At 42.6% G+C, this 22,019-nt stretch overlaps 1 protein-coding gene across 1 annotated transcript; it reads left to right on the top strand.

Moving 5' to 3' along the window:
• The first annotated feature begins 569 nt into the window (after positions 1-569).
• Positions 570-16,641, top strand: lurap1 (leucine rich adaptor protein 1). Its single transcript, XM_035177556.2, has 2 exons — positions 570-1,191; positions 10,927-16,641. The coding sequence occupies exons 1-2, from the start codon at positions 976-978 to the stop codon at positions 11,803-11,805; spliced, it is 1,095 nt and encodes a 364-aa protein (XP_035033447.2). The 5' UTR covers positions 570-975; the 3' UTR covers positions 11,806-16,641.
• The last annotated feature ends 5,378 nt before the right edge of the window (positions 16,642-22,019 follow it).

Raw genomic sequence — 22,019 nt, 5'->3', positions numbered from 1 at the left:
CTTTCTTTAATATATACCGATGTCATGACGTAGAGATGTCCCAAACGGTTAACTCTCTACATTTTCTCTGTAAGAACTAAGCGTCAGGAACATTCCATGCTACCTACGTGGCTCTTCAGGTGAGTCACCACTACGGAGCCCGAGACACGACAGGCAAGGCAATGTTGAAGGGACTATGTCTCAATCACAATACTTGAGAAATTAATAAACTCTTAAAAGCTTTAAAATGCAACTTGGTGTTGTCTTCAAAGCGTCGGCCTGTCGTTACTATATTATTATAGATATGAACTCTGTGTGCACAACTTGTTAAACTTAACCGGGACTTCAGGGGGCTCTGTACACCACAGTAGAGTTTTTTAATGTGATTTGCAAAACAGAATTACTACATTTAATCAAAGAGTAGTCTTATAATTTAGTTTACAGCACTTTGGAGTGTGCAGTGTCCCTTCAACGCCCAGAAGCAGCGTGTTTCTGTGTTTTATTGTGGAAGAGCCGACCGGATTCTGCTGGGTGTTCCTCTGCTCTCTTCACACTGGGGGTCCTCCTCACTCCCACTCTGCTGCGGCTGCTGGTCGCTGTCATCGTTCAGGTGGAATCTGCGCAGCTCGGTGTCAGTGTAGAGACACATCTGCACCACAGCTGTTTGACACAGGGCAACAACCACAGGGAAGAAAACCAGCATCTCTCTCCCTGTGATTTCACTTCATCATCACCACTTTGTTGCGACTTGATGCAAGATGATGAGGATGATGATGAGGATGATGAAGGTGGAATGAAAGCAGAACATTCATCAGCTGGACTAACAACAACAATGGTGCTGTCAGACTGGTTCAGCTGGAGCCGCGTGTGATGCCACTCAGTCCCCGGAGGCAGTGACTCCAGCGGCGGCTTCCGACAAGCGAAGAGGACGTAATCCTCTCTGCTCCCTGCGGATCTTTTCTCCGCCTCTGGCTCACGTCGCACACTTTGGCCGCGATGGACGAGGGAGCCGCCGGCGAGGCCGTCCCCGATCTGAGAGACATAGAGGTGAAGATCGGCCGGAAGACCCCAGAGGGTTTGCTCAGGTGTCTGCGGGAAGAGGCGTCCTCTCACCGGGGAGACGCCAAGCTGGCAGCCGCGCACGACTCCGGTGCCAAGGAGACGGGGAGGAAGAGTTTGGATGAGAAGATCAGGAAACTGAAGATGGAGATGGTAAGTGTGTGTGTGTGTGTGTGTGTGTGTGTGTGTGTGTGTGTGTGTGTGTGTGTGTGTGTGTGTGTGTGTGTGTGTGTGTGTGTGTGTGTGTGTGTGTGTGTGTGTGTGTGTGTGTGTTTAACATCTCTGCAGCAGATCACTTTATCATGACTCAGGCTCAAACAGCAGCAAAGTGCAGTTCCTGATCAATGACAAACACCAACAGGATACTGAAGAACATCTGTTGTAAGGTTAACCCACAGATTATGTCCTGTATATACATATATCTACAGTATATATAACTAGCTAGAGCAAGACCGATATATTTGCTTGGCCGATAACATTGGTCGATATGAATCTTTCACATATTGGTATCTGCGTTTTCATTTTTGCTGAGACGAAAACTTTTATTTTATAGAATAAACAAAGCAGGGGAAAAAAAGCATTTTCTTGGCTCATGTTCTATACACACAGCTGGTCGCATTTGTGCTTTCCTTTTATTCGTAGGTATTTGTAATCTACCTACGCTACTAATTCTGTCCGTCTGTCTTTATGTGGAACCCAAGTGTATTACTGCTCGAGAAAGTGCAGCGTCGATTTTGGTGAAGTTTGGACAAGCGATACGTTTAATATTAGTAAAAGTGGGTTATGGTAAAATTAGCAGTTGAAAACTAAACGTGTCCATGCTCTCTCTGGTGGACAAATGATGTAATGACACTGTAATCAGTGCTATGTATAACTTTAATCGTCTCGAGTGATAAATCCTGACGACCCCTCGATCTCCCTCACTGACTCATTCAAGCTGCTCCTCACCATGCCAACCGCTGCAGACGGCTGTGGTTGCTAGGGAATGGAGTTGACGATCACGGGCCTTTATCCTGTGGTGATGTCACTTCTCGTCCTATTGTCAGGTCGTTATCTCCCTAATCACAACATTCATATAAATCTGCTTTTATCATCTGCAGCGTCACTTCTTTCTCTTCATACTGGGCCTTGATTTTGGTCTGATACAGTATAATTGTGCATCAACTCCCTCTGAGATGTGTTTAAAGAGAGCTGTAGTTTTTCATATATTAAACACAGCAATCAGAGGTTTACTCTCGTTCAGTCGAGGTTATTCTGAAGATTATTTCCCTTTGATCGGTGACTGATTTTCTATTAAACTGTTATCTCACTGTCAGCTTGTTGACTCAGACCCGACCTCCTCCAAAAGAGTATGATCATGAGCATCGTACATTCCTGTGGCAGATGCAGACGTGCACTCCGCCTGTGGTTGTGGCAGAGAGCACATGCATCGCCACGAATGACCCCCAAACAAAGCAAGGTGTCTTCTGGGAGTTAACTGTTTACATCCCAAAACACATGATCTGATTCTTACTTCACTCCAGGTTGCGGTCATGTGGTATGCGTTTTCAAGCATGTTAGTATGGACGGGGATTTAAACCGGGACGGAACCAAAACACTTGTGTGGACAGGGACCGTCTCATCAGGCCTTTAATTTAATTTCACAGCGAAAGATGAAATCATTAGGCTGTCACATGGGACTCAAAGAGAAGTTAACTGTTGTAACCTCCAGACACTGAGGTCAGCCAGTTTCTAAGTGCATATCTGACCAATGAGCACGGTTTGGAGTTTCTATAAATCTGTCCAGGAGCAGACTGATTAAACAGTGTTAGACATGAATCAGTCCTGCTGCAAAGGAGGGAGGAGGATTGAGAGAGAGAAGAGATAGTGATAAAGGGCTACTTCCTGACCGTGGGGGGGATTGAAGCTTCCAGCATAGAGCCGGGCTCTGTCTGTGTGTGTGTGTGTGTGTGTGTGTGTGTGTGTGTGTGTGTGTGTGTGTGTGTGTGTGTGTGTGGTTTCATTCATCTGTGAGAGTGGTGTCGTGTAATGAAAGTGCACAAGAAGAGTCTGAGCATTGCACTTCAATCAGAAATCTGCTTAGTAAGATGTGCAGTAACACGTGTACAGTGTCTGCAGAGTAATGCTACCTGACTCACACACACACACACACACACACACACACACACACACACACACACACACACACACACACACACACACACACACACACACACACACACACACACACAGAGGAGTGAGCCAATATCCGCTTCCTTTTCTCACTTTGCCAGCACCTTTACGTGGATGTGTGTGTGTGTGTGTGTGTGTGTGTGTGTGTGTGTGGGGGCATATTGTCCTCTGTCACCACCAGAAATGAAATGTTGCTCTGCTTCTTGTTAACTGTCAGGACAAAACAAGACGTTCCGCTGCGTTTCCACCGCTCCCTCCTCACAGTGAACGTTAGACAGGAACAAACAAGCTGCTTTTACCTTTTACTTTAAACTTCATATACGACAACATCTGATGTAAAACACACTGATGTAAGATTGAATTACAAAGTCAGACGAAACTCTTGCTTCCCATCTTTAACGCATAAAGAATCTTTTGAAGTATTTGCCTTATGCTTCTAAAGGAAACACTGTGACTAATAAAGAAAACAGTTGGGTGTAACATGATGCCTCCGCGGAGAACTTTTCATCTCCTTGAACTGGGGGGAATTGGCCTCTTCAGTAATTTAGTGTATTTTGGAAAAGACCTAAATCTTTGAGTTTCAAACAGTCGCAGTGACTCAGTAGTCAAACCTACTGATTCATAATGATAATGATGAAAATCCATGATTGCTGGAGAAACAGCTTAAACAACTAGAATGACTCTCAGTAGATTGAATACTCGTAGATATTAGTCCCCTAAATACTTTTATTTTATATATTCCTGTATGTGACCCTTGTTCCGGATCCGCACCATAATGGAACGGGCTCTTCCCTGACTCATACCACATCCTTCTGCCATTCTTCGTGGTTATATGTCCAGTAGCTTTTGTGTAATCCTGTTCACAAACAAAAGAGGAAAACATAACCTCCTTGGCGAAGGGAACAGAGAAAATATTTCACTAATTGATACATAATTGATTCATTGTACTTATTTTGAACAAACAAAATGTCATCATAATTCTAGCAATAATGTATAGAAGTAATAAAAGAAGATGATGATGAAGAAGTGATGCTGTCTGACATCTGCCTCTCGTGCACTGTGTGACTCTCGCTGCGTATATGTCTCACTCAGTACAGTTTACACACTCTACACTCATCTAAACAGATTTACTGGATGCAGAGACACTCCTTTAAAACCACAGACGACTGGTAGTCTGCCACACACGCACATGCAACCACACACAAACACACACACACACACACGCACACACACGCACACACACGCACTACCAGCTGCTTTGTACATTTTATTCATGCAGCAGCACCACCTGCATTTTAAACGATCGAAGGGCAAATGTTGTGTCTTTGCCTGGGATACGACACTCTCCCTTTTCTTTCTGTTGCGTTTCCCTGTCCCTCTCTATCTCTGTCTTTCACCTCTGGGCAGATGAATGACAGTGCAAAGTCAGCTTTGGGTGCAGAGCTGAACTGAAGCTGAACCGATTTAATCTTCTCTCTCTGTCTGGCTCCTCTGGCTTTATCTCCTCACAGATGATGTCAGGGCAGGACTATCTAATTAGACTACTGTTAAACAAGCGGAGCTCCTTTCTAGACGTGATGGAAGACATCACATCTAGTTTTCTGTGTTTCATCTCCTCTCTCTCTGTCTGTGTTTGACCAGGAAACCTGAATGAACTTCTCAGGTTTCACAGCAGCTGGAGGGTTTATTTATTTATCGACTACATATGAGGAAATTCTCAATCAGGGGTTTTACACTAACTTCCATTATGTTGTGTCGTCACTTGTTTGACAGTTTTTATAAAGATAGATGGACAATGGAAGAGTTGGACAGTGTTTACTCTTCAGTCCCCTGTCCCTCGGAATCTGTTGTAAGAGAGAGCGACACTTCTGTGCATTGTAATAATTAATTTAAAACCATGTAAAGTGAAAAACCGGTGTCAAACTTAAAGAATCCATTTGCACGTTTTTCCAGTTTGTGCTTCAATCTCATGAAACATTTAATCTCTTTTTAGTCTACATTGGACTGTACAATGAAACCCTGCATGTTTCCATCCAATATATGTGTAGTGGGTAAATAGAAGAAGCAAAATAAAAGAGAGGGAACAAGATGATGCGTAGGAAAGAAAAAACTGGGAGTGCAATGGACACAGAAACAGAAATGACAAAATGTGACAGAGCTAGAGAACAAAAAGGACGGGTAGATATTTCGACAGCATTCAGAGATGAGAACAGACAGATGGAGCTGCAGGGGCGTCCTGCTGCTGTCGAACGGAGACTGGAGGGACGCTGCAAGGACGCCGTATGTCTGCAGAGCGCCCGGGTCTCGGTCGGGAAGGTGAAACGACAGACAGCGACACCAGAGGATACGAGAAAGGGAGGGAGCAAGACTGTGTTTATTGTTGTGTGTATGGGAGAACGTCTGTGTGTGTGTGTGTGTGTGTGTGTGTGTGTGTGTGTGTGTGTGTGTGTGTGTGTGTGTGTGTGTTAGTGCTGGCAGTGATTCAGCAGTCTGTTAGGTGGCTGTGTGACATTGAGAAGCTGTTTTTGCCTCATGGGAGACTGCGTCATAGATCAGGCTGCAGTTGTGCACACATCATCAGGATGTGCTGTATCATGAATGACTGGACCGTCTGTGTTGAGACACTTTTGTTTGTCAGAGCATGATTTAAACGGAGCCCCTTGATTTTAGCACATTAAACAGAAAACGGGTTTATAAAGCTTAAAGGACAATTCAGCTTCATTACAACTGGTGATTGATTTTCATAGTGGTTTATGGTTTGGATAACATTGCAATGACCAGAATAATTGATGAGTTCATTGCTCAACTTGAGACTGGGTGTAAACAAGCCAACAATGTTGTTCTTATTCCAGATCAGAATGAACTAGTGCAGTGTCCCTGTTATGAACCTCCCTGTTTGTAATGGGCTGTTGGTCTGTGTAAATGCTGGCTGCAGCTATTCTTTCTGAAACTGTAAAAGGGACCTGCAGTAATTCAGCTGCAGCAAGTGAAGACCTGCTGCTGGACCCGGTCCACAGAACCCTGAAGCTGCACCACCGCCGCTGCTGTTCACCTGTTTGTTCAAAGTCCAGTGAAGCTCGACTCAGTACGCAGAACCTGAAGTGCAGAATCAGTTGCTGTGGCCCTTGTTGTAAACACGCTGTTGTTGTGATCGGCAATGTCACCTGCTCTGATGAGTCCTAGCTGCCGCTGTTACGTGCCGGTCGCCTGTTTACTCAATGTATTGTTAAGCATAGCATGTGTCCACATCCCACTGCTCTCCCTTGGGGTCTTATTAATACACATGCCAAGTGTGAAGCCAATAAGATGAGCGGTTCTCGAGCTGTGCCTTCCACATACAGACAGAAAGAGCTGTGGCTCAGGAGTTAGAGCAGTCGTCCTCTAACCAGAAGGTTTGATGGTTCAATCCCAGTCTTCCCCATCGGGCAAGATACTGAACCCCTAATTGCCCCTTCTCATAGAGAAAGTGCTGCACGTAGATGCACCGTATGAATGTGTGTATGACTGGGTAACTGTAAAACTGTACTGTAAAGTGCTTTGAGTGGTCATGAAGACTTGAACAGTGCTTTATAAATACAGACCATTCACCAGACCATATATAGAGATATGGATAGAAGGCCACAGTTAGGAAAGTAAGGCCCACGATGTAGCAACTTAATCGTTTGACTTCGTCAGGCCATGTGTTATTTGACTATAATAAATATCCTGTTTGAAGAGCAGAGCATCTGGAGGTATGCTTGTGGTTTTGTTTCTCCTTGCTGTCGTTGGTCGGAAGAGAAATGATGTCTTGTTGTTGGAAAATATGTGTCGATTGTGCAGCAGCTGTTGCCCCAATTTGTGCGTCTGGTGTGATCATGTATGAGCACTCTCTCAGCCTGGAGCTCACCAAGGTTCATTGTCCCAACATGTGATGCAGAACACTGACCCACAAATGACGGAGCAGATATTCAACAAAATATCCATAACTTAAACAATCAGTAGAAGCTTAAAGCTGAAGGGTAGTTCAGGGCAGTCGGGGCGTCCTGGCATCGTCTTGGTCTCTGCAAATTCCTTCTGCTTTGAAATACATAGAACAACAGGATAGAGTCGAGGCTTTGAACACACATGCAGCTGAATTCCCACACGCAGAGCACATCACTCCAGTGTTCCCATCACTCAGCGTGTCACATGCATGTACACATGTATAAGGAGCACAGCAGCATTGTGTTTTCTATTTTTCTATTGGGTGTATATATATTTTAGATAAGTGATTGTTTAGTCAACGATATTTTTAAAATGGAGAATAGCCATCAACAAATTCATATTTTTTTAAATGAATGCTTAATGACTTATCCATTATGATTCCTTCTTGAATAAATGTATTACACTGGTTTTCCAGGTTGTCCATCCATCCGTCCCATTCTTGTGAACACGATATCTCCAGAAGGCATTGAGGGAATTTCTTCAAACTTGGTACAAATGTTCACTGGGACTCACGGATGATCTTGTTAGAATTTGGTGGTCGAAGGTCAAAGGTCAAGACACGGCTTTGGTCTTGTGAACGTAACATCTCAGGAACACCTCGAGGGAATTTTTTCAAATTTGGTACAAACGTTCACTTGGCATACAACTGCAGCAGGGCAGTAATTCTAGTTTAATCTTGTAGTAGCTGTTCCTCTGACTGATTATCTGCAACGCTTTATATATTTTCTATATAACATTTTACTTGTTTGCAATGCGGTTCTTTACAAGTCTATTGAGAATTTCCCGGTAGGATTCACGTATTTTGGTTCTAATTGAAGGAAAAACCGATGCAAAGTTCTGAGACTCGTTTGATTAGTTGTAATTACTTTAGTATTGACTTCCCAATGAAATGGCTGCATTTAAACCTCTTGTTTAATCTTTTTATTTATTGTAAACTTTATTCTAAACTGAACAAACTGTTTGTAGACAACACCTTTCATATTTCTCATCTGTAGCTCACCTATACCCTCTGTATAAAAAGTGCAAGGTTTTGCTAGCTTAGCATTTAGAAATAACTGTAGTGTCTGATTTCTATTCCGCCCATATAGAGACGAATTATTAAATTAGGAGAATATGTGTAAATAGATTGTAATTTGAGACGTTTCCAGTTTGTTTTAAGAAATGAAGCATCTTCAACCAAATGAAATCTCTCTCAGTCTGTGGATTTATTCAAAATCAATGAAATCAATTCTTTTAAGGACTGCTTTCTATAATATTGTTTGTAATGCACACACAACCACACACACACACACACACACACACACACACACACACACACACACACACACACACTATTATGTATCAGATATAAGAGGCAGGAAAATGAGCTTTCCAGAATCCTGTGGCTCAGTCAGGATGTGGCCTCATGCCCGAGGAGAAAAGCTGAAATCTTCTTGGCTGTGTATTCGATGTCCGAAAAATGAGAAAAGATGATTAATGGTGTTTGAGTCCTGGAGGCTGCACAGTCCTCCACCCCCCCCCCCACACTCTCATCCTGACTGCTCTCACATTAAAACCTTTTGGCCCCAATTTGACCTTTTTCATTTGACAGGGTCGTGTCTTTAACGAGTGTGTTTGACTCCACTGCATCATAACGGGGACGGAAGAAGAAGTTCCTTGTGCAGCAGCATAATGTAATACAAGAGACTGCTGCATGAATGTAGATGCATGTAGGCGTTTTGAAATATCATTTGCATAAAGGACATATTTACATATTCTTCTTGAGTAACACAAGGAAATATGTACAATATAACAGATTTTTTAAAAGTAATACTAAGAATAGCATTTTTTACACAATATAAATTAACAGTTACAATACAAATGTGTATTATTTGTGTATTCCTAATTTACATTTATTAATAGAACTGTTGGAAACTGTGCTCAGAGTCAATTTTAGGCATTTGCTTAAGCCAGAATCAAGTTTTTATGACAACATACAAATGTAGGGCTGTAAGTTGAACGATTAATCTGCCAGTTATGATTAATTAGTTAGTGGTTTTGTAATATGTCAAAAACATTGTGATAAATGCTCGTAACAGTTTCTCAAAGCCCAACATTCACTTTTCATGTTGCTCATTTCGTTGGTCATGTTTTTTGACGAACAGCAGCACAATCACAACCCATTTTACTCACGTGTACTTTAAGTTAGTTAAATACAGCTTTCCCACATTAGATGAATTAAACATGGAGTTGGGAAAAGCTTGGAGCGTTCAGCTTCGTTAGCGTTGTGCCACCTCAGCGCTGACGGGCACAAAGCTACTTTTACTGCCATCCTCATTAGACGCAGAGTCTGTGCCTAAAACCCCCAAGCCTCAAACCTGAACCCCGCCCCACTGAATGTCTGTGTGCCAAGATGCCAGCTGGTTTACTCTCTCTCTCTCACATACACACACACACACACACACACACACACACACACACACACACACACACACACACACACACACACACACACACACACACACACACACACACACACACACAAAGCTGTGGTTTTTGGCGATCTGCTCTTATTCATCAGGCACTCCATCTTTTTTGTGTGTCATGTACTGTGAAGATGGATGTACCATACGAGTGTATATATATATATATAATCTACATTTCTTTGCCCTCCATCATATGTTGGTGCGTTTGCATGGAGTTTGCTCTCCCCATGTGTTTGTGTGGGTTTTCCTTCCACATACAAAAGACATGCAGATTGTTGTCTGGTTGATTGGAGACTCAAAATTGGTTGGGATTGCCTTAAATATCTAATATTGTTTCTTTTAAAAGTCCATCAACATATTTTATACAATATACAGTGTGTGAGGTAAAATGCAACATTGACCTTGACGCCTCATTGAGAGATAGAAACCTAAAGTAATGAAGAGGAAACATCGTGTGAATGAACTGAGACATAATGAGAAGCTGAAGGCTGCAGTGATCTGCAGAGAGAGAGAGAGGTTGAGACACGGTGCCATATATCACCTCCTGGCCCGGCACTTCACCGCAGACCTCTGCTAATGCGTTCTGCGGAGGAATTTTCCATGACTGAAGCCATCTTTTTCTTCTTATTCACCATCGAGCGTCTTCGGCCTTCCCTCACACACTTCACATTTCTGATTAATCATTTTCAGGACGGGATGACGTCGTTATAAACGTCGTAAATAAATATTTGAGCAATTTAAATGACATTAAGATGATGTTTTATAAAACCTTGTCTAAAGATTGTGGTGTTTTACTTTTCAAATGTGTCATAGTTTCCACTGTATCACATTTCTCTCTCTCCTACCGTCATATTCCCTTGTTAACACGGTTAAACAGCTTAATCTAATGTTCATTAACATACATGCTACCAAAACCTTCTCTCTCCTCTTTACCTGTTTGTCTCCTTTCTCATTTCTTTCATTTCTGTCTTTGTGATTTTCCTATTCCGTTTCCACACTAGATGCAGCACACTGTTTAATCGGCCTGCCAGCTTCTATGTTACTTCCAATCATGGTAATCTGAAAGGTTTAATAGCATTTTAATGGTGTTTGCACTCAACGCAGGAGCCAACTCTCACTGCTTGAAATACATATCTGCAGAGTCTTGGTGGTTCAGTGTGTGTCTGGTTCTCATAGATGACTTTCTTTCCTGTTGCAAACTGTAAAATAAGCACAAAAAAGAAATGAGAACTTTACTCTGATGTTTCCATGTTATTTCATCCATTCCTCCTTTTTTATTTCTCCATAGGCCCACTTGCGCTCAGTGGACGTGAAGATCCTGCAGCAGTTGCTGGCGGTGCATGAAGGCATCGAGGCAGTGAAGTGGCTGGAGGAGCGCAGCACGCTGACCAGCCGGTGCAGCAGCCTCACCAGCAGCCAGTACAGCCTGGGCGAGGGCCCCGACACGTCCTGGAGAGGCTCCTGGAGCAGCCTGCAGGACCCCAATGACAAGCTGGACAACATCTCCATCGGCAGCTACCTGGACACCCTGGCGGACGACATGGACGAGTACTGTCCATCAAGTTCGGAGTCGGTCATCTGCTCCACCATTCCGCTGGTTTCAGAGGCTGCCCCTGGGGGCCGGACAGGGGGAGGCCTCGTGGCCCCGGTCACAGCAGCTGGAGCTGGGTTAGGGGTGAGGTCTGTCACTGGGGCTGCTGTTGGGATTCAGGCTGGGACAAAGGAGAATGGAGTTGGGGCTGGAAATGGGACAGAGGTGAAAGGTACACTAGGGACTGCGGTTCCCAGTGCTGTCACTGGGACTGCAGCTGGAAAACCAGCTGTTACCATCAACTCTGCTCGAGCCAAGTCTGAGGGCCCCAAGCAGGACGCTCCGGTGTGGACCAAGGCTGCAGAGACGGGCAAAGGAAACCCTGTTAAAAAGGACAATATCAAGGCACAATCCATCAAGGTTAACGGTGTCCATGAGAAACCATCGGCACAAACTGGAAGCCCGACCCGCCCCAGTCTCACTGAGAGACAGGCAACCAGCCAGAGCCCCAAACTCAAACCTTATAGAAATGGAAAAATCGAGTTGGATAGTTGCAAAATGAACGGCAAAATGCACATGGAGTACGACGCGCACTGGCGCTGGGTGCAGTCACAAGAAGATGTGACGTTTTTGTAAGAAGGTTAATAACAGACGGGACTAAATTCACTTTTGACTCCTTCCTGTGTAACGTCAAAGGTTAGAAGAGGAGTGAACTGCTGTTGTGAAGTACAGATAATGAGGGTTTCTTTGGTGAAAGACACTGGGTTTAAAAGACAAAGACGAACGTTTCTGTTCTATTCTTCCCTCTAACAGCACTAACTTTCTATAAAACATTGATGTCAGTATTGAGATGGATGCACATTACAGGACTTTAACCATCGTCAGTTAAAGCGGGGCTGCCTCAAACAAACCTAGGACAATTTACAAATCCTGTGTCATAGTTTTTTCTCAGGGTCTTTCTTTGCATTCCCTGATTTTTATTCTATTTTATTTTATTTTATTTCCCCTAGAAATAAAGCACAGATCACATATGATGGAGAACAGAGCAGTATCAACCAATGAACATTTCAAGATTAAAATTTTAATTTAACTTTCTCATATTCGCCCAATTAATAATTCCCCAGAAGTAAAAATACTATAAACTCTAAACCCTTAAAACAGAGATGGCTCTTAAGTAAACTGCATGTCCTGTTAGTTCCCTACCATTTAGTTTTGAGCCCTGAAAGTGAAACAAATGTGGCCTCTCACTACCGATCATGGCCTCTATAGTTTTTTAAACTGAGGATTAAATTTCCTTTCTGGATTTTTTGTTTAATTCAAAGTCATTTAAGAAGAAGAAAGGAGACGATCTAGGATTTAACGAGAAAAAAAGAAGAAGCTAAAAAATAGACGTCTGTCCCATTAATGTCTGGAACACAATTAATCATAGACAATGTGACTGTACACTTCCAATGGTTATAGCCAGTATTGCTTGTTCAAGTATTAGCAAACAAAGTGAAATACAAGTAAATCTGTGTGTTTCTCCCTGAAAACGTCCCCAAACAACAGTAGATGAGAAGAAACACATCGAGGACAGAGCACTGAGATTAGCTCAGTTGTTAGCTGTTAGCATCGGTGTCTTTGTTGAGCTTCAATGATGAACTAATCCTCTGCAATATTGTATATTCATTGAATCGCAATACAGCTACTCTGTGCACCAGGTACTTAGACGTGACTGGTTGTACGCAAATACTGAATATGGCTGAATATTTGTTTTGATTTGGTAATCTGTGTTAGTTTTGAACTGCAGATGTTGTGCCTGATTGGTGTAAAACGTTACTGCGTAGTATGCCTGTGCTTTCCCTCCTGAGATGAGTGCACTGTCGATATGATAATCTGTGTTTTGTTGGCCGATTTTTTCAAAAATGATATCTGGCCACTACTTTGCGTGTGCAAATGGTAAATGTTGCCGGGTGGTAAATGTGTTGTGTTGGCTGCGTGGATATTTGCATGCCCTGCGCCGAGAGCTTTATCGGCCGAACTGTGAGAAATCGCGCAGAAAAGCAATATTTCCTGAAGACTTTCGACTGGTTTGCTCTTCTCAGCAAATGAAAACGGACATTTTTGTTCAGGAGTTCGGAAGACTACTGACAGGGAGTGTGTGTGTGTGTGTGTGTGTGTGTGTGTGTGTGTGTGTGTGTGTGTGTGTGTGTGTGTGTGTGTGTGTGTGTGTGTGAGACAGACAGACACCGACTGCCTGAGCACAGCCGGCCTGTCAGGTTCGGATAAGAATAGACGAGTCCCAAAGGTCTTCAAGCGTTTCCATCTCACTCACCACATCGTTACTACACCTCGTCCCAGTCTGCAATAAGTCACTTTAATGCAGCAGGAGTAGTGGAAAACATCTAATAAATACAGGACATATTACATAATCATAACTGTGGAAAAAACAAAGGTTTGGCACAACCCTCCCTGTCTTAGCACGTCAAGCTAACCTCGAAGTGAATTTCTTTCTTTCCTTATGTGGACTTCTGAACTGCTCTTTGTTCTTAGTGCTGGGAAATTGTTTGAATCTTTCAGTTCTCGTGCCAGTGCAGCATGTGCAGCGATCAGCTTTGACACTGATACAGAGCAAATGTTTTTTTATCCTCAGAACAGACACGTTAGGTCAGAGGCCTTTTTAATGCAAGCATTTCCTGCATGTTTAACCTCCTAATCGACCATTAGCTCAGCCATCCCCTCTTAATTTCTTGTTGTTCCAATTACCAGTGATTTTTTGTTGCATGGTACACGTACTTGATAACGGGTCAGATTACCTAATAATGTGGCGTAATATTTGAGAAAATGTGTCCAGAATGTCAGACAGTGGTGAACAAAAGCAGGTTGTCTTGCCGGCAAACAAAGGCTTTGAGGAGAATGATTGAGAGATGTGTTTGGCAAACGTAATCGTCGCTGAGAAATACAAATGGTGGAGTTGCTGCAGGGGAAAACTTCTCCAAATCCAGTATAGAGCAAAGCAGTGGAGCGAGGGGTCAGATTAACTCGAAATTTGTAGTAATATTTTGAAGCCATGGATCACAAAACTTGGACAGGTTTCACATTTCTTACAGGCAAACGTTCATTTTGAAATTCCTGGTGGTTCCTAGTTTCTCGTACTGTGCCGATAAGGTTTCTGAGTTGGTTTCTGAGTAGGTTTATGCAGGAAAAATGGTTTTGAATCTGCACCTGATGGCTCGAGGCTGAAGAGTCCTAAAATCAGATGTTATGGATTTGTTGTGAAATACAAAGACAGTTTAGCTAAACTTTGTTTAACTTCATGTGACAAAGGCTTTGAGGAGAAGACAAGAGATGTTTGGCAAATGTAATGTGGGCTGAGAATAAAGCTGGGTGGAGGTACACCTGCCAGTCTTTTTGGTGTTGCATGGTACATATAGTAGTTAATGGGTCAGATTACCTTGAAATCTGTAGTAAAACCTGTGTACTTTGCTTTGATATGCAGTTAAATCCAAAGCTCGACAGTTTCCTGACATCTTTACTTCAACAGAGAGGTTCAGTGAACATTCATGGCTGTTTGGATCTGGTTCCTTCACCAGTTAACTGCCACAATGCTTCCATAAGTAGTTTATAAAACGTCAACTTGGAGTCAACTCGCTCGCTGCACAGAGTTTTTATCTCCACAGGCAGCTACAGAGAGATGTTAAACTCGGCATCTCCATAAGTTTGAACCACTGAAGTGTTTCCTCTCTCCTCCTACGACCTCCTCCTGCCTTTCTTTTCATCCCACTTTCCACCACCGCACTGCCTGGATGGAAATGTTCGCTCTGTGCCAACACACACATCACGCACACACAATGCCCTCACCGGAGACAGCACCATAAAACCAGCAGAAACAGGCGAGGAAAAGTGAGCTGAGACTGGACCTTGGACTCTTGGACGAGTTGGAACAATCTTTCCCTTCGCGCTCAACACAAATAGAACATCTACCGTTCTCTGGATGAGTATTTCAGACACCATCCTGCCGCGGTGAAGACGTGAAGTCATTTGAAGCCTCCCTCCCTTTTTAACATATGTGCTGGCTGTAAACCAGTATCGCATGCCAAGGAGAGACTGCTCTGCTGGTTTGTGGTTTTCTTTCCAAATTAGCTCAACCGTATAGGGAGAAAAAAAGCATTTTAGTGCCGGGAACAAACCTGTAAAACACATTACATCAAGCTATAGTGTGTCTCTCTGAAGATAAACTGTGGCCCCTGATTCTTTAATGTGTTTCCACAGGGCACATCCAGTCTAAAATTGGAATATCAACGTTGTTTTAACAGCTCTTCAGTGCAGATTTGAGACAGACTAGGTGCCAGGATGAATTGCTTGTGGTCTGAAAGAGAGGGATGATAAGAAGGGAAGTGTTACAATCTGGCACGGTGGTGGAACAAATATCCCTTCATTACTTTGCAGACTTTTTAGAAGGTTAAAAAAAATTCAGCAAACTCGTTTCGTTTTTGTCTCCGTTTGTGACGTCCAGGATTTATCAGATGCCCAGTGCATGATGTCGTTCATGTTTTAGGTGCCAGTCCCTCCAGCTATTCTGGGCACAGGACAAACAGCGTGATTACAAAGGACGAGTGGATATCCTCACGGTTGTCATGACAATCAGTGCTGCGAGAAGCGGAAATCTGGAGCCGCCCATTCAACCCAGGCCAACCGTCCGGTGTTAGCTTCAGATGATAGTTATGTATCTGAAGATCGGTATTTTGAGCATTTCCATGCAGGTTTTTTCCTTTTCACCGCTGCACCTTAAATCACTGAACATTCAGTTCTTACTAAAACCCAGTTTGCTTTCCTTTCTCTCCCACTGCTTCATTCAGTGTCTGTCTCCGTTTACCTCTGTTTACCTTTGCTTGCCAGTTTTGGCCCTTTTTACCCCCGAGAAGCTGAAACACAGACTGTTTGTGTCTCTCCGGTGGCAGAGTGCATTGTGGGAGAACGTGAGCCGGGCAGTGCAGCAAACCGCATGCAGCTGTAAAGCTTCCGACCCGGTGCCCCGCTGTTTTCTTCCTTCCTCTTGTACGTACACAAACGCACACACAAGCACAGTTTAGCCTGGCACTCACGTGTCTGTAGATACCTGATCGCTCCTCAGAGGGAGCCATTATTATGCATTTCCTTCCCCTTGATTCTTATTTATATTTTATCCCTGTGTGTGTGTGTGTGTGAGTGTGTGTGTGTGTGTGTCTAAGCTTAGAGGATCTGAAAATAAAAGCCACAGAGCGACTGCAGCACACTGGATCAGTCAAAATCGATATCTTGCTCGAGTGAGTGGAACTTTTTTTTTTTGTCTTCATCGCGAGCTGCATTTTTATTATTTTGTTATGCAATGCGCCCTGAGAAATGTTTTTTTTATTCTTTGTAAAGTGGAAATGTTCGTTGATGTGGAGAATTATATTATGCAGTGTATAAATTATACGAGCTTATCCAATGAATAAAGGTATTTTAAATGTTTGTACTTGTGCTTATGTTCGTTTGTCAGCAGGATTACACAAAAACTGCTGAGCAGATTTTCACAAAACTTAGTTAAAGAATATGTGACATCAAATTTTGGTGCGGATCCAGAAGTTTTTTTTCTTTCTACATTTTCACCAATTTCCCAATTAGTGGATCTTGATTAAAAATTCATTGCATTTTTAGGGGACTGATATTTATGAGTGCATTATCCAAATACAAATCTAGTCAAATTCAATGCAGTTTCACAAGGGGACTGTTTAGCCTTGGGCACACCACTGACTGTCACTCCAGTTCACATATCAAATAGCATCGCGGGTGATGCCAGAAGTGAAACATCCTATTCAGCATGTTTTGATGTCTTGATCCTTCAGTTTGGAGAAACTCTTGCACTCTATTAAAATTGTCCCTTGGGAGGAAGTAGATACGAAATTCAAAAACCAAACTTCCCCGTGCACCTTCTCGTGAGTAGCAGCTGCTGTTCTCTCTTAATGTAAAACACACTGAGTAGAATCAATACTTGGCCCAGGCCTCCCACAACAAGGTTTCAAGGTTTATCAATGAAGATCCATTAGTGCTCAGAAGGCTTGATGGACATTTCCCAGAACAACTTCACAGATAGTGCTCGGTGCAACTAGAGGCCACATCACTGTCCTTCTCGCAGCAGGTAACAGAAACAAGGTGTGTGGATACAGAGAGATGATTAACTTTGATTTGAAATGAACAAAGCTATATTTTTTATTTTTGAGCGCTTCAGCTGAAACACAGAGCTCAACTTTTCAAACAAATATTCAAGCAGTAGCATGAGGCAATGGAATCACGTGTATTTCTTTTAGAATCTGTTCAATAAGGGTATAAAAACTATTACAAATCATTAAATAAATAATATAATGACATATGTATATTTCTAGCCAGCTCTGAACTCACTAGTGATGAGGGGTCACCCCCCCAACAAAATAACACCTAACGAGTCCTGAGTCAAGAGGGTTTAGCGTTGTCACCATTTGATTTCCTGTCAGATCAGCTTACATCATGTGTACATTCAGTGTGTGCACATGTACTTGTACAAATCCAGTGTATAGTTTATCTACCCTGAAGAGGAGTAAGAGTATTAGCAGCTTGTAATCTAACAGCAGCCTCTACCTGCTAAGAATATTTATACTCGGTTGGATTCTGGAGATGTGATGTGGTCACATCTCTCCTGCAGATCTGGACATATGCTCGTTGGGTTAACAGGCTGAGGTGACGATGGCGGGGTGTGTGGGTGATGGGGTGACAAGAGGACGGGTGTGAGGACGCCATCTGGGAGCGTGAGCGTCAGGGAGCCCGGCTGTCGAGGCTCAGATGTCCATCAATGAGGCTCAATCAAATCAAATAAACAAGAAGCTCTTATTTATGCTTTTTTTGTCTGCTTCCAAATCAGTCTGCTTACTGTGAACATTACCATCACCATTACCCATTTCTCTCACTGAATTGAGAGAAATGGGACAAAAACATTGACACTGACTGACAGGTGATCCCTGACAGGAGGTGCAAAGAGTGTAAATGCATCAACTCTGGAACCCACGATGGAAAACTTATTCGTGAATAGAAAAGTGATGTTGTTTTTTTTAAGGTTAAGGTTAAAGAATAGATAAATAGATGCTTGAGAGTTTCCACATTACTTCAGAAATCCAGGCCTTCCTTGAACCTGCAGAGCGACCAGGCCGTGGGACAACAGGCTGCTCTTTTCAGATGATTTACTGCTGTGTGACAATGCTGGTGTCAGTGTCCGCCGCAGATTTTCACTGTCCAGGAGACAGTGGTTTTGTCTGCTAAAGCATTACTATGCTAATTGGGCAGGCTAAGTGTTTGCGGCTGGTGCTGACGCCTGTGTCAGCAGAGATTTTAACTTTACAACCAACAGCCACAAGAAGCCTCTGAATGCTAAGCAGACCGAAGAGCAGCACTTCGAAAAATGCACTTAGTCGACTGATTATGTAAATGCCACTGCTTCAACCTGTGCTCTATTCAGAGCCCTGACGGGGTATTTTTATTTCCACTTGAATGTTTATTTCCACCGTGTGTGGCAGTGGGGTGCACACAAACAATGTTTGGAGCTGTAAAAGCACAGTGAAACAGTGGGGAGGAGGTTTCCTGCTTGAGAGACGGGGCGCAGGACCCAGAACAGTTGGTGGTTGATGGAGAAACAAATAATTAAAGGAAAATGTCAAGCATTTGAGAAACCTCCTTATTTGCTTTCTTGCTGAGAGTTAGAGAAAATTCATCGTATGCTAAATAGGATAAGGAAGTGCTGATTTCCCCTTTATATTCATCTTTCTTTTATTTATTTGTCTCTGTTCAATCTTCTGGCCCCGGCCTCATAAACTATATAAACCAAAACTATGTAATTTTTAAATATACACAAAACTGTGTAAAAATGTATGCATCATGGTTTCCTTATATATTCTGTGTCCATTTAATGCATCAGTTGTGCACATCCTCATAAATTAAAGATGGAATATGCACATGAGTGCTCAGTAGAGTGTTTTTCTTACAAAACCACATTTAAATTCATTAGGATCCAGATTTTTATTTGGATCTGCACCAAATTGCACACACTACAATATCAATATCAGTCCCTCATCAAGATTAATTATTCTCTGAGAAATCAATGTAGATCGTCTGTAGAAATGTCTCCTATTGGTCAGCTTTCCAGTTTCCTGTCAGTGGACTGCGAAGCTGCCAAATACACTGAAAACACAAGTTAGCTCTTGAAGAACACAACACTCCAACTGCCACTTACATTCAGGCTTTAAATCCGATTGCACATCTGTTTACTGCGTGTCTTGTCAACCTTCTGTCAACCCATTGAGTTAAAGATAATAGTTCTAATAACCACTATTCTCCTGAAGTACCCTCAATGTCATGACAGCAGCCATTCAAAATAGTTTCAGTCGTCCAAAACTTGAGAGACAGACACCACGGAGCTTCCTGCACTCAGCCTCAGTGAATATATACATATATTATATATATAAATATATATAAGGCTTGAGGTAACGTGGGCATGACATGATTATTAACATTTCACATTATCTTATCTTATCTTATCTAATCTAATTAACTGGTCATGCAGAGTAGCCAAGACAAATGAACAGGTTTCCACTTCTGAAAATAATCTTAACAGTAATTTAAAGACTCCAAAATGTAAAAATCCCTTTTTAACAAAACACTGATTGATGCGATTATGTGCATAGAAAGTTATTTATTATCAGTTTTCACTCTAAATTTGTGCAGATAATGTGAGAAACTTGTTCTATGCTCTCGTTTAATATCTGCGCTCTCATCTTCATATCCTTTCTTTGCGTCTCTTCCTCCTCCTCGCATCCTCTGAGGTTGGCGAGGACGTTCCCAGACGGTGGAATGTGCACGGCCGTCCCACGAGCCGCTTGCTACTGTGGGGTGTTTTTACTCCAGAGGTCCCGGAGCTCCGTGGGACGATGAGGGAAACAAACAAAGGGGCAGAACTAGGCCGTGGTGTTCCCACCGAGTGACGTAATCCAGCGCGGGTCAAGGTCAGCAGAGGCCAGCGTTTTTATTGCTGTTGGGGATTCCAATAGCTACCCGAAGATTTTGTGGTGGAGTAACAACATGGAGCCATCTGGTTTGTGTTAGAGGGACTGTGTGCGCATGTGTGTTGGATTCTCTGCAGGGTCCCTGCACGCTCTGTGGGCTGTTGTCACTGAGGCCATTTTGTGTTCACTGTCAGCAACGAGTGTGATTCCACTGCTTTGGAACATGTAAACATATTTGTCGGCAGGTGTCATAAGGGTCAGATGTTCAGGCACAGAACTGAGGGAGAGAGATTCAGTCGATAAGAAGAAGAAAAGAAAAGAGAAATGCAAGAAGGTCATTGTTTTCAGTTAGTTTGAAGATATTGATCATGTAATCGCTCGCAACAGATCCAACGGTCTTAGACTCATTCTCATTCCACTTTCATATGGTCGACATTGCTTTGAGGTCCTTGGATCCTCAGATCAAACAGACCGGTACAGTATTAAGGAGACTTGGCCAGAAACACATGATACATGAGACTTTCAGAGCTGCAGGTTTTTAAAGTAATCATTTTTTAAACATACTTTGGATTTCTAAACATCCAATTACTTCTCAGATTGATGAGGAACAATAGACTGTGAAACAAAGATGGACGACGCCTCTCTACTTCCTCCCACTATCCAGAAACGAAGCCAATATATCTTGTATATAAACGCTGCCATCTTGCACATTGTAGCCAGAGGGATGGGACGCGTGGCATCAAGGCTCCGCTGATCCATGCGTTCGACCAGTCATGATAAGAAATACCTAAAGAACTACCCAAAATAACAAACCATCTTTGAGAACTATTTATTTGATATGTATATTTTGACTTTTTAAATTTCATCCATGTCCCATCCGTTAACATGGAGAAGGCTGGGGTTTACGACTACTGCAGCCAGCCACCATGTTTGTTGATAATCCGCTTTCAAGATACAAGTACGATACAGAGGACTTTATACTATTTATACTCTCACCCAGGGACATGAAGAGATCTTTTCATATTTTAATAGTTGTGTCGAGATGCAATATGTCTTTTTTAGTTCAGTACATTTTCTTCTCAGTGCAGTCAGTGTCTTCAACCGCTCACATGAACATTGACGTGACTTTCTGCTTGGTGTAAAACGTCCTTGAGTTCACACTGACTGTTTAATATCATCTTTCCTACAATGTGCTTTTAGTGTAAGTGATTAATTCTGTACGTTAGTAAGTTCATCTTGAGTGTGTCGCACCACTAAAGACAAACACTGAAACACTGTCTGGTGAAAGCTGCACTAAAGAAAATGTGAACCTGTCCTTTGAGGATTATTTAGAGCCGAGTCCCTCTGCTCAACTTTAACCATGTTGTATAATAAGAAATTGTTGGGGACTTTGTCTTGCAGCCTTGAAGCAGCAGTGAATCAAGTTCAATAACAATATTCTGCATCTTTTAAAACACTCATTAACTGCAAGTGATGTTCTGCAAGCGGCATAAGCAGAGGTGTAATTACACAGAATAAGTGTGCATGTGTGTCCTGGGTCTTTAAGTGATATAAAGGAAACCTCAGCAGTGAAGAGATCTCTCCCTAATCTGATGTCAGCGTGAGCATCAGGGAACAAAAACCATGTTCTCTGCAAAATGCATTTTATTATGTAGTCCAAAGTTGGACTATTTCATTTGAAATTCATCTGCTGTGACCACACCTGTAATACATAATGTAGGTGGGTTGAGAAAATGTGAAATTTGCTGTTACATGGCTGCACCAGTCTCTGGAGATAGATAGGGCTTTCCAGTAATGCATTACAGTAGAGGAGTGCAAGTCATC

The sequence above is a fragment of the Hippoglossus stenolepis genome, chromosome 14 (genome assembly GCF_022539355.2).
Source record: "Hippoglossus stenolepis isolate QCI-W04-F060 chromosome 14, HSTE1.2, whole genome shotgun sequence".
NCBI classification, from domain to species: domain Eukaryota; kingdom Metazoa; phylum Chordata; class Actinopteri; order Pleuronectiformes; family Pleuronectidae; genus Hippoglossus; species Hippoglossus stenolepis.
This window is presented reverse-complemented; position numbering and strand designations above follow the sequence as displayed.